The sequence below is a fragment of the Phalacrocorax aristotelis genome, chromosome 12, assembly GCF_949628215.1.
Source record: "Phalacrocorax aristotelis chromosome 12, bGulAri2.1, whole genome shotgun sequence".
Taxonomy (NCBI): domain Eukaryota; kingdom Metazoa; phylum Chordata; class Aves; order Suliformes; family Phalacrocoracidae; genus Phalacrocorax; species Phalacrocorax aristotelis.
This window is the reverse complement of record NC_134287.1, coordinates 1,417,128-1,430,365: the sequence shown is the minus strand read 5'-3', so window position 1 is coordinate 1,430,365 and position 13,238 is coordinate 1,417,128. Positions and strand designations below refer to the sequence as shown.

Below are 13,238 nucleotides of genomic sequence, written 5' to 3'. Positions count from 1 at the left end.
ACAGCAGGGTGTGTGTTCCTTGGCCATCACAGCCTCCCTTGGACACACTGCAGAGAAAAGGCTGAAGCTTCACAATGTTAGCCTTCCAAGAACCGCTTTAATTGCCCAGTAATGCACACCCTGGGGTCTTGTAATGTACTTCTAATACGGAGCATTTAAAATACAAATACTCCAAAACAATTACAAGGAGTTTGGTGCTCTACTGAGTGTATCCTTCCACTCTGAAAAATAATCCATGACAAAAGAATATGATCAAAGTGAGGATACCAGTGCTTTCTGAAACCTGTCAGGGTCTCCCTGGGGCCGCAGGACACACCACTCTCCCTTAGAGCAACTTCACTCTGTCTGCCAGGATTAAAAAAATCGCTAGCTTGAGACTCCAGATGATTCAGCCCTACCTCATCTCCCTCTGATCAGCCCTAGTATGATTTTTTATTTGAGACACTCCCTAAAGACTCTGCCAGCAACAGTGAGAGAGGAGAAACCACAGAGTGTGTCAGGCTGTAAGAGAGTTTGGATAGACATGTCAGCAAAGTGAGGGACGTTTCCTATGATCCGTCATTCTTTTAGCAAATAATTTCTGGACAGGTTTAGAAGTGATTTTTACTTGTTTATTTACAGAGAGTGAAAGAAAGTTCTGCTTCTCAGAAAGGACTGTGGCTCAGCTAATTTTAACTTCTAATATTTTTTTCTACATTCTTGTTTAGAGCTTGTTACAATTGTCATACTAGGAGAGAGCGTTTTTGTCTGTCCAGCTGCATTCAGAATCAGCAAAAGGAATTGTATTAAAATAATGAAATAGAAATCAAACATTGGGAATTCATGATCTAATGCTGAACGTTTAAGAAAGTCAAAGACATCTGGAAACAGGCAGTTGCTTTCAGCTGGAGCTGTACGCAGTATTGACTCTAGAAAGAGTTACTACAAGCCGACTATGGCAACTCATGAATTCCAGGAATGGATGTATAACTCATAGTATGATACTATGTACTATAATGACATGATACGCCATTACTTAAGATAATATCCCATATTAAATTCAAATTGTGAAATGAAGTTCAGTCGCTTTACTGCAACCAAAGATCTATAAATGTCCTGTTGCTGAAACTTCAGAAGGTTAGGTGTTAAATCTGTGTATATTCTCCAAAACTCAAAGGAGACAAGTTGTGCAAAAACCTCCCACTGGAAAATGAAAACTGGGAATTTACAGTAAGTACCAGTTTATGACCCTAATTAAACACAAATGCTGTTATTGGAGTCACTGACTGTGATGGAATTAGAGCAGTGATGAATTTAGTCCAAAGGGACAATTTCTTTTAGAGAAGAATTTGAAAATATTGGCATTTACTTCAAGAAATCAGCACTGCTGACTGGTGTGCCAGGATTTGTGTTCCTTCTGCTTTTGGGAAGGGCTGAGGAAGTGTTCTGCAAAAAGGCTCATCTTTCTCCAGTGTCTAGAGGCAAGAACAAGCTATCAAAGGCAGCAAGAGGTGACCCAGGTTTTGCTCCCTCTTACACAGAAGTAACCCAGAAATCCTAGGTTTGAGGCAGGACGGCTGGCTTAGAGTGTATTTCAGTCTCTGGTACGGGTGAGAAGCTTTCAGCAGTCCTGAAGTTTAAAGACAGCATTATAATGCTGCATCGCTTGCTGCATGACCAGGTCAGCTCTGTTCGTCTTTCATTTGCTGTTTCATTAGGTGGTCTTGTGTAGGATAGACTCACTTGAAGCCTCTTAAAGCAGCAGCAGGGATGCCTAGCTATCCTGCTGGATATCACTGTCCCTAAGCAAATCCACCTGGGGGATGCACTGCCGTATTCCGTTCTGAGCGTTTGGGTCCTGAAATTTCTCCTTTTTCCTTACAACACTAGAGTTCCACCATGACTGCAGGGCAAAGGAGCACTGCTGGGGAGAGCCTCTTCAGGGCTTGCCTCTTCTTTTAGCCATAGGAAATACCTTCTACCTGGGACCTCATTAGATTCGCTGTGCGTTTGATGCCAAGAATTATCTGACCCCAAGCCACTGGAGGCTGCACAACCAGAACGGGTCCTCTTTGCTCACTGTTTCCAGACACTTTCTTTTGACATAAAACCAGTTTCATTCTTAGGAGGGGAACGTTTTTGAACAGTGTCTTTCACCTCTGGGTCACTAGCTGAAATCTGGCCCTGGTTGGTAGTGACCGAAAATCATTACCAGCTGACGCTACTTGGTGAAATGAGCTGACAAGTCTCATTCCAGTTCCTAATGGACACATCTCAGTAAACAGAGTCACAACTGGCAGTAACTGGCATTCTCAGCCGAGAGACCACCAACTGACCGGGGCAGGAAACTGGGCCTTCCTCTTTGTCCCCTGCTTGGATTTTTGAAGCATTATGGACAGGCATTTTATACCACCATCATTTCACAGACCGTTTTTACTCTAAATGGCTTTTTGAAACTTTGCAATTTTCATGCAGCATGATTCAGCACAGCCTGATCGGCCATCTCAGGGTAATTAGGCTCATCTCCCAGTTCCCCGTGTAGAAGCTGAGCTGTCTGATGCCACCTCCCAGTACGAATGGCAAATCTGACGTCACATCTCAGTATGAATGGAACCGTCTGATGTCACCTCAGTACTAACAGGATGTTTTATAATATGTCATCTAAGGCTGCAGGGGAAACCTTCTAATCCATTCACTATGCTACACTACAATAGAACGTAACACAGTATAATGTGTAGGTTAACTTAGACACCCTCAGGCAGATTTTGGGTAGACGGATGGATGGATAGATACATTTATACAAAGTATACATACATTATATCACTCTATTGATTTTTAAAAAGTTCCAGGTCTGCCTGGCTATAATGAGATTTTTGAACTTTGTGTTGCGATCAATGAGGGGAATATTATTGGCCTGGAGAATTGATATACCCGTTCTCTGTGGCTTGTTCTGCTCCTGGACTGCCCCTGCCCCCAAGGTGTACGATTCCATCAGACACTTAACCTCTTTTACAGTGTCATCAGGCTAAAAGGAATCTAATAGTGGCACGGGACTTGTGCTCAGCACTCTGGCACTATTGCTTTCCTGTCACAAATAATTTATAGCTTTCTATTTCCATCCCTTTGCCTGCACCCCATCCCCTCTTTCTCTTTCTCTGGGCTGGGGGAAATCAATAAACTCACACAACCAGAGTGGCACTTCAGGGGGTTTTAGGGGGAATGTGAGAGAAGAGAAAAGAAAAGAAAAAAAACCAGAAAAGAAGAAAAAAGTTATATTATTTGCCCTAGCACAGACTTCTCAGATCAGCTCCTCAGCTAGTGCAAATCCACATGACCTCAGAATCTGGCCCTGAGGCCCTCAGACACCTTCTGTACAGGTCCTCAGCAGCTGTAGGTTAGGGCCCCTGGTACCACTGACCTGCATGGAGTAAGGATCTGGATCTCCACCCCCAGCTAGAACCTCGACATTCCCTGTCTCCAGCTATGTCCCAGGCAGCCTCTCTGCTGCTCCAGCTACTGCCCGGGGTTCATAATGTGTGTATCAGAGTTCCTAACATGCTGAGGTGATACACCCTGAGATACCTTTCTTTTCCTAAGAGGGTTTCACTCTCAGGAGTTGTGCTTTTTCAAAAATGCCCTCTCAATGTCTCTGCCTACCTCTAACCATGCCATACTGCCCACTAGATGCACATTTTTTCTTTGAAGTTTTGCCAACTTATTCTTTAGAGCGAATCTTTAAGGGAAGCTCTTGGGTGGGCAGGGGGAATATGTTATTTGCTTTCACATTCTGGAGAGATTTTTGGGGAGAAGTTAAACCTAATGTAATGCAGGGCTGAGAGTTCCAGAAACTCAGGTTGAAGAGCATCTGCAGCCTTCACCCGAACTGGAGAGGTTCATTTTAATCTCAGAAAGGAATTTGGTTTCCAAGGCCTCCACAGGCCTTGGCTTATTTGCCGAGTTCCTTGGTGAGACAGTGGTTCCTGAGTCACAGATACCCAGCACCTGCCCGTAGGCAGGGACCCTGCCCGTCAAGTACTAGGTGATAGTGATTTTCTTTCACCACTGACCTCAGCTGGATTTAAACCAGCGACCTAGAGGTGAAAGATTTCATGTAACAAGAAATGGAGCACTGACACTTACAGTTCAGTTTATTTTCATTCTGAGCTGCATTACGAGCTTTGTGGCATTCACCGAGACATCTTTTGAGTTCCCGTGCTGTGTTTATTCACCACCTGATAAACACCAATTTTTGCCCTCTTTGCTGGAGCTTCTTTCTCCTGGTGCTCTATATCCCATCACCACTTCCTAAAGATGCCTTCTGCTCCCACCTTCTCATTTATGAAGGGCGAGGGCTTTGGGCAAGCCTTCCATCAGTTCAAAGCATTCAGTTCTATGCCAGAAAAATATTTTTTAGATACACAACAAAATTAAATCTACACCATTTGTAAATCCAGCAGCGGGTCTGTCAGCTGCAAAGACCACCTCGTGATCATGCTGACAAATTGGATCATAAATGATAATGCAGTTGCTAACACAGAGGAGATCCTAGCTCGTTCACAGAGCACCACAGATGCAATGAATACTCAAGTTTGGGGAGGAGATGGCAGAGCAGAGCAAGGACAATTGTCTGGGAACTGGACCATTAAAGCAGTAGAATCAGGACCACAAGAAGGCAAATGAAGCCACTCTGCTGTACCCAGAGCTCAGATCGGGCCTTCAGGTTCCAACAGCTGGGATCGCGGGTATGCAAAGGCACAGAGAAGTTGCAGTTGAGTTCTGAACATGTTTTGCTCTTTTCCAGGATCATCAGAACCAAAGTTCAGCAACCTTTTCACCCAACACCAGATGGGAGCGGGACAGGTGTGACTGCACCGGGACATACTATCGGTAAGAAGACTGACATGAGGGGTGGTGACAGGACAAGTGGAAATCAGGAAGAAGCTTAGTTGAGGGAACAAAGTCTGACAAGCAGATGCTAAGCAGAGCAAAAGGGAGGAGGGGGTGGGGGGAAAGAAGCCCCAGTGGAAATCAGGGGTTTCTGTTCTTTGTTTCCGTCGTTGCACTGCAGAGAAGGGAATCATGGCAGAGAGACCAGCCCAAGGCAGGGGTTTGCCCAAAGTGATTCTGCCTTAACATCCATTTCACGTTCACACTCTCTCTTTTGCCTCCCTAGAGAGAAGTATTTACTGCTATCCTGTCTAAGCACCAGTCTTTACCTTTTGTCTCCTTCTTACTCTGACTCCCTTTCCCCTTCTCTCTCTCCCTTTGCTGGAACCGGTCCATTTCTTAGAGCTAGTAACCCACAGACACGGGCAAGATATTTCTGATGCCTCGCAACGGAGTTCTCCATTGTTCTAGCTCTGCAGTCAGATATCCCATGGGTGTATTTCACTGAGAAAACATATTTTCTGCTGGGGTAGATGGGTTTATCAAGGTGAGCAGAAGATGGAGGCTGTAATAAAGTGACCAATGTCTCCTAGCCTGTTGTGTTTAAAAGTACTGTGCTAGATGTGTGATGAGGTACTTTTTACCCTGTGGGCTTTATGGTGCACAGGTCTGCTGTTGCTAGCAATGTTTTATCCAGTAGCAATTCAGAGCAGGAAAAAACATGCCATATTCTGGGATACTGTGAAATACAGTGGCTTATTTGTGGACTAAGACACTGTCTTAGTGTTGGTTACCGAGAATCAACTGCTATAGAAGGATTTACTGGAAAGTGCGGGTCTACATGGGACAGAGCTGGCAGATATAATCCTGTACAGAAATTGTGTTCAAGAGCACAATGAAATTAATGGGCCAGTATGGAAGAGCTTTTCTGGATGCCCTTTTAATCTGGATTGGCTCACTGGTCTGGGCGTCACTGACCACAACAGATGGAGTTGGCAGATACTATTCCTTCTTGGAAAAGTAGTGCAATATCTAGGGAATTAATTGGCTGAGCTGGGGTAGTGATCATAAGTGCTGCTACTGGAGTGTCTCATTGCTCTGGGATGTACTGGGATGTGTGGGTGTGCATTGGATAGAGTTGACAGGTTCTGCTCCATCCTGGAAGGCTTGTATTGGAGGTATTGATTGCTTCTGGTCAGCACTTTATGCGCTAAATGATGGGTGGTGGCCTGTAAGAGAACTAGGATATTCTCCCCTTTACTGGGACATGTTGGGACATAGTGGGCATGCCTAGTGGATGCATAGCTCTACTTCTTCTATACTCTATAGCCCTGATTATAAAGAAGTGATCATTTCTAATCTGGATAACTTGTCATTTCTGATATATTGGAAACTCATGAGCAATCTTGGACAGCCTTGATTGGCAGGAGGAGTCTGCCAGTTGACGTTGGTCAGAGTAGAAGGAAGGCACTAGATTTTTATTAATCTGGGTTGGAGTATGTATCACCAACTCACCATTTGTTCTAGTAGGGAACTGAATCTACTGGCCCAAAACTGAAGTGCTTCTAACCTATGCTAAGAAGACAATTTTTAAATGAGTGATTTGGGTGGATACGTAAGAGGCCGGTCTGGCTAAGACAGAACATGTGCAGTCCTGGTGGAAAAATGCTGAGAAGAAGTGATCTGGCAAAATATGCATAGACTAGTAAATCACTAGGGAATGTGGCCTATAGAGCATTGCACTCAGTTACCACTGGGAAGCCTGCTCTGAGCGGGGGTATAACAAGATTTAGCCTCTTGATGGAATACACTTGCTTGTTATTAACGGCCCTGTACTGGAGGACTGTGGAGCAATGGTACAGGAACGGACTGGCAAAGGCGGGATGCAGCAACATTAGTGGTAGAACAAGCATGAGTCCTTCAGTGCGAGGGACTGGGAGTCTGCTTAGTGCTCAGGCTTTCCTGTGAGACTGGTGGCATGTGTAGCGTTCAGCTGGGGGATCCCTGAGTGCTGTGCTGCTCTCCTCATGGCCCTTTTTCCCTTTTCCTTTTGTCCAGTGCCCAGCACAGCATCCCCTCCCGTCTCCAGTGCCTCCAATGATCCAGTGGGCTCTTACTCCATTAACGGGATCCTGGGGATTCCTCGGTCGAATGGCGAGAAGAGGAAACGTGATGAAGGTAGGGGGAGGGGAGAAGCTCATCCTCCCTTTTATATTCTTTGTCCCCATGTACAGGCTCCAATTTCAGGCCAAGGTTTGCAGCTGCTCCAGGGGCTAGATCAGTTTTAGCAACAGAGACCAGTTCCCCGCCACTGCCCTGCTGGCTTGGAATGCTCTTCTTCCGAGGCCCTTTCATGACAGGCTGCATCTCCAGACATCTGCTCGGCAGGCAGAGAGCCGTCTCCATTGCTGGAGCTGATCCCAAGTTCATTCACTGCTGGAAACGGCTGGAACTGAACTCCCCAGGTGCCAGCAGGTGCCCGGACTTTGAACTGTGGGTAAACATGGTTTCCCCGACTCACTCGTTTTCAAACAAAATGCCATCTTGGAGAAGCACCAGCAATGTGGGGGTTATTTTTCATTTCCCTTGCAAACAAGTTCCTGCCCTGTGATGTGCCATGAGCTACATTAGCTGGTGATCATAAGGGCTCAGTTTTCAATGGGTAGCGTCTACCACAGCAGAACCGCTATTCTTGCAAGAGTCTGAAAGCAGAGCAGGAGGTGTTCTAGGTACTGTGGCCCTAAGGTTGTTACCTAAGCCTTTCGCTAGGGCTCTAAGGAATTCGGAGTAAGCTATCTCCTTTTCCTTCCTACTTGCTGGGAAGGACTCAGGGCAAAGTGAATCCTGAAATGAGCGACAACTGGAGCCTCAGGTCTAGATAGGCTGAGTCAGGAGGGGTGGGTAAAGTCTTGGTGTTCTTACGGTGGCTTTGTAAACTTTTTTCCTTAAATCTTGCTCTTTTAATTTGATGCATTCAAAAACTGAGGGCCGGGAGGTGAAGTTTTCTAAGAGTAGTGCCTGACCTGTTTGTTTGGTTCATCCCTGCCTTCAGTATGTTGTTTTCCGCTGTTGCCAGTTGCGTGGGGGGACCTCTTAGCAGTACGGGTGGCTCAGTGTGCTGCACACAGCATGCTGCAACCCCAAGGCTGTGCTGTGCAAAAGAACAGGAAGGTTCTCTGTGATATGAGGCGAGAAGAGAAAGCTCTCCCGAGAGAGATGCTGCATTGTGGGGTTTTGCCAGTAATTTTCTTAGCTCTGGTGAGGTTCACATCTGTAGTTTTTGATCCAAATAAACAAAATAATCCCAAGAAAAAAAAGGCAGTCATTGTGACCCCTTTCTCCCTGATACAAAGTAAAACTAGAGGCAAAGACCCAGTCCAGCTCCTATTAAAGCAAATGGGAAGATTTTTGCTGATGTAATTGGAAATTGGATCAGGCCCCAGAGGAAGATCCATTTCCCAGCTAGATGGCAGTAGGGCCCAGCTAAGAGAAAAGTGTAGCAATGGAAGGGCTGAGCCAATGCCTCAAAGTCAAAAATGTCAGGAATAAGAGACTGCAAACATGGCAAAACCCTCCAGCATTTCCCATCATTACATACACAGGAAACAGTGACATTTCAAACTGAGCAACAAGTTTCTCTAATGGTTGTGCAAATCTCTTGGCAGTTATTTGGTTTTTTTGTGAACCCCTGTTCTTATACAGTCCAGCATGGTGATCACCAGCTCTCAACATGGTGCCTCCATCTCTAATTTTGAAATGAAGCAGTTCAATATGGCTTTAGCAGCTATTCTTTCCAAATACCTGGAAAGATCATCCCACTTTAGATGCAGCCACGCAGTCACTTCCAGCCCCAGAACCTAAGCTTTTCTGGAGCCATACAATTAAACAGAGAAACAACCAATCAGCCGTCTAAGACTGCGACACTTCACAATGATATATTGACAGTAAGAACAACTCTCTGTGTCTGTCCTTAATTCATCCCAGATTTGATTTACGAAGGGCAAGCAACACTCTGCAACTCCCCGCTGTTGGCCAAGAGCCCACATATCCCACTAGGAATCAGAAAAGTACCAGCCAACACTGGAGACGTTGCTTGTCTTTAGCTCTCAGAGTTTTAGGTGGCAGTTACATGACACAGCTGCAACTGCCTTAGAGAACAGCCTTCATCCTGCCATCCCAGATATCTGCTGCAGGGAGATGCCATGCTCCTGTGCCAGAGAAACCTCGCATGGGACACCCTGACAGCTGCTGAACACCCCTAGCCAAGAGCTGAGTTATCTGTGCCCACATTGGCCTTAAGAAATGCTGAAAGACATAATCACTTTGCAGGGCTGGGTCCTAAGGCTAGAAGGGTCCAAGGGGATGTTTTGTACAGCCAGTGACCGGCACTCACTCCTGGGCAGTCTCCCCTGTAGCTCTGAGGGCTCTGATTGTTCCTAGCTGAGATGGGGATTAGAAAAGCCTGGCAAGAAATCCAGTGCAGGCATTTCTTTCATGGTCATGCTGGATGCATACACCTTCTCAGTATTTCCCAGGGCTTCTGAGCACTGTTTTGTTGCAGTTTCTTAATGGCAGGGTTTATTCTTGCATTGAAAAGCCCTTATGAGCTCCCAACGTACATCTACTTTCCCAGCATTTTGGGGGCGGCTTTTCCCTAAAGGAGGCAGAAGAAGCAGCAGTGCTCTCTCTTTCTTTCTGCTCTGTTGGACCAGCTCTGCTGCAAGGATTCCTCTGTGAGGAATGCAGTTCAGCAGACAGGGGGGAAGTACCAAGCCGCTTCTGATTTCCTGGTTCTGAAAACCTTGTTAGCAACCTCTGTGATGGCTGGGGGGAACAGGGTGGGAGAAAGACAGAGGAGCCTCTATCTGAGCACGCCCCCTCCCCCAGGTCCTCCCTGCTGCAGCTGGTGCCTATGTTAGACAGTAGCACAGATGATTAAGAAGCGGAGAGATAATTATGTGTCAAGATGATGTAGCAGAACTCCTGAGTTGGACAGAAGGAGCCAAATGGATGCATGAGGTGGGCTCAGCGATGGACGCTGACAGCCAGGTGTGTTCCCCACAGGGAGTTAGAGGGAAGAAGGGAAATCCCAACCTACCAGATGTGCTGGTTGCAACTGCAAGGGTGGCCTGGGAAGACCATGGCACTGAGATAAAGCTAGCAGGGAGGTAGCTCTGAGTGTCTGCTAGCCACAACAAGGAACTGTCAGATCAAAAGTCTTTCCTCAAAACTCAGTGTGTCTTCCTCAGGTGAATGCCTAGGAAGGATGGTCAGGATTTGCCCTGTTAAGACCATGTAATCCTTTTGTTTCAGTTTTTCGGCAGTGATTGTAAACCCTCTGACTTCCGTGACAGATTAGACAAAGCACAGGGTTGGTCTCCTACAATTTTTAAAATAGTTTGGCTAAAAAAGTTCGCCACCACTTGTGTAGTACAGTCTATGGGCACAGCCAACGTTGTAATTTCCCTCTGACCTTTGCCACCACTTACACCCACCATCTTCCAGAGGCGAAAGTGGCCCCGCAGCATGTACAACTTTCCCAAGACCACTGAGGGTCTTGCAGGATCAAGCTGCACTTGGGAACAGGAATTCCTGGCTCTTCATGATCTTAATGTTGTACTATGCTGTGATGGCAGGCCAAGCTCAGCAGGGTCATTGTCAGACCAAGGAGCAGCAATAAGAAGTCCAGCAGGATAAAGGGGGAAAATAATATGCAGGTATCTCTGTTGTTCCATAACCCCCCGATTGGTAGTGAAAAGGATGAGAATTGGGGTGACCCAGAGGCACTAACACAGAACTAGTAACATTCATACTGTTGTCTTGAGCGCTGTATAAGGAGAAAAAAGGAGAGATGGGGAGAAAGCGAAGGACAGATTGATAGATGGATAGACGGATAACTAGGTAATTTGAAAACAACATTTCAGACTGTTCCCTGCACACCACAGCATCTCCAGCTGGGTGAAACTTTTTTTGGATCTTTACAAACCACTCTTACGAAAGATAGCTCCTTCTCTGCATAGCAGGCCACAAACAGGCTTCCTCCACAGACCCAAATTCTCAGTTGGGGTTTGTCTTCCAATGAGGCCAGTGCTGTAACATTCTCAGCATTATTAATCTTGGTCCCTGACAATATCTGTAGTATTTGACAGCATTACTGGCAATAATATCTGCAGTGCCGACAATGGCAGAGATAATATCCCCCAATATTATCGGCATTAGCAGGGATCATATCTGCAGCCCGTTATTGGCGGGAGCAGACGTAATGTGTCCAGTATTATTAGTATCAGTAGTAATAAAACCCACAGGCTTGTTAGTATGATCAGTGCTAATATCAGCAGTAGGTTTGTGGGAGAGGAGGGGACAGAGTGATTGCTACTGTAAATGGCAATAATACTTGGGCTGTTTGCACTAAAGGAATCCCCAGCAGAGATGGGGAAGCAAACCTGAGAAGGCAGAAGTTCCTCCTTTCCTTTCTTCACCTGTGATTTTGACGGTTAGAGTGATTTACCTTGAAGTAAGTGATGCAGGGCTGTGTCTGTGCAGGGGGACAGTAAAAGGTCACCAACATTTGGGCATGTTGGTGTTTTCCAAAGAGCGTCAGCTGTGTCAGTACAGGTGGCTCACCATACTCTTCAAAATGGGGTTGAGCTCTACAGAACAGGGTGCTGCCTACTAGCAGTAGGAGCACGTGCACCGTTAGTCCTGTAGCTGCAGGATGGGCAGTGTCACTGCGCTTATCTTCGGTGCTGCACATATAATATTCTGACTGTTACTACCACGACACCCTCTACTGAGAAGCATTGCTTTTGTTACGGGTGGTTTTCTCTTCCCTCGCCCCAAATGGGAGGATTCTGACTGCAGGGCAGGGTTTTGACAGTGTTCAGCTCAGGGATTTTCCCAGCTGGTCACAATCTCCTTTTACTGTTGGGAAACTAGAAATGCCTCCTTCAGGCAGAGCATGAGGCAGGGAGATCTACAACAGTCCCAGTCCTGGAAGGTGTTTTTTTAGATACTGCCCCAGGACATAGGCTGTCTTGAAGAAAATTTTGAACTCCATGGTTTAAGCAGAAGGTAGTGCAGAGAGGAGAGTTACGCAATGTGTTCAAAAAGGTGTGTTTTTGAGCAGATACGCAGCAGCTGAGTGTGCCACTGGAAGCACGATCCCATTTGTGTCGTTCAGAGTGGCAATGATAATATAATTTGGGAGATGTAGCTGTGACATTTTGGGTGACTTTGTGTCATTGTCAGCGGCATCAATATGTGCTTGCAGGCAGTGTGGCTGCGGTGATCATGTTGTAACCGTATCACTGTAGGTTGTGGGTTTGTGACACTAACGATGAGATTAACTGTATTGCTGGTTACTACGCTGCCCCATTACACTCAGGGCCGTTACACTCTTCGCAGAGGCAGCTGTGAATTATTTCTGGTGGTACGTCTGCATCACTGCGTGCACTAAGGTTGTTTCAATGTGGTAATTGTTGGTACACTGGTGCAGGCTGTACTGTACTGTCATTGCGATTCATAGAGTTGTTACTGCAGCTGATGTAATGTGTTGACTGACAACAGACTGTCGCCTGGCCGCGAGAGTGAAGTCCGTACGGCTATGTCACTGCAGTGCCTCGCTGAGAACTGTGTGTTTTCACAAAGTATGACCATGTTGTTCCACAGCATACAGGGGTTGTTTCATGACATACAGCGTGCTTACGCTGTCATCTGCAGTTTGGTGATGCTTCACCTGTGCTGTAGTCGTGCTAGTGCAGAGAGGTCTAGCCCTTAACCGTCCTGTAGGGAGATGCATTTGTTTTCCTGTGCTGCCCGCATACGTTTGCAAAGAGCACGAGCAAGTCATTCCATCTGACTGTAGCACGGCACCTGATGCACGGTCATCTCTGGGTGTATTAGGTGTATTTCTGTTCTCCCCAAACTGTTGTGTTGTTGAAGACAACAGAGCGTGTTTGGATCCCTGCAGGTGACAGAATGGCACACTACTGTCTGTGGTGTGGCCGCATTGTTTCATGCTGTGATTTCTTGTCACCACAGCTAGATGTGTTTGCGTTATTCCATATGATTGCTTTATTGCAGGTCAGCAATAGTCTTAATGACACTGGAGATGCATGCAGTTACATTGCCTCCGGTGCTAACCCCACGTTCCAAGCATCACACACAGTTGTGGGGTGTGCACCCAGCAGTCTATGGCTGTGCACATGAAGTGAGCAGTTTCTGGAGCGTTTCACACTCTCATAGTGTCTCCCTCCTACTTTCCCTGGGACTGTGTTGTTTCACGCGGTGTGGCTGAGCTTCCAGTGGCTATCACCTTGCAGCAATGGTGTATCACTGCACACAGCGGTCGCAGGGGACGTGCTCATCGTGTC

At 46.4% G+C, this 13,238-nt stretch overlaps 1 protein-coding gene and 1 long non-coding RNA gene across 10 annotated transcripts in view; one reads left to right on the top strand and one right to left on the bottom strand.

The window, feature by feature from the left end:
* The window catches only part of LOC142063642 (uncharacterized), a 295,850-nt gene that overhangs the window by 126,411 nt on the left and 156,201 nt on the right, over positions 1 to 13,238 (bottom strand). The window lies entirely within an intron of this gene.
* The window catches only part of PAX2 (paired box 2), a 102,229-nt gene that overhangs the window by 42,082 nt on the left and 46,909 nt on the right, over positions 1 to 13,238 (top strand). For all 9 annotated transcript variants that reach the window (XM_075107599.1, XM_075107597.1, XM_075107604.1 and 6 more), the window contains 2 exons: positions 4,781 to 4,866; positions 6,925 to 7,044. In XM_075107599.1, the coding sequence (XP_074963700.1) occupies positions 4,781 to 4,866; positions 6,925 to 7,044 (206 nt within the window). The remainder of the gene's footprint in view (positions 1 to 4,780; positions 4,867 to 6,924; positions 7,045 to 13,238) is intronic.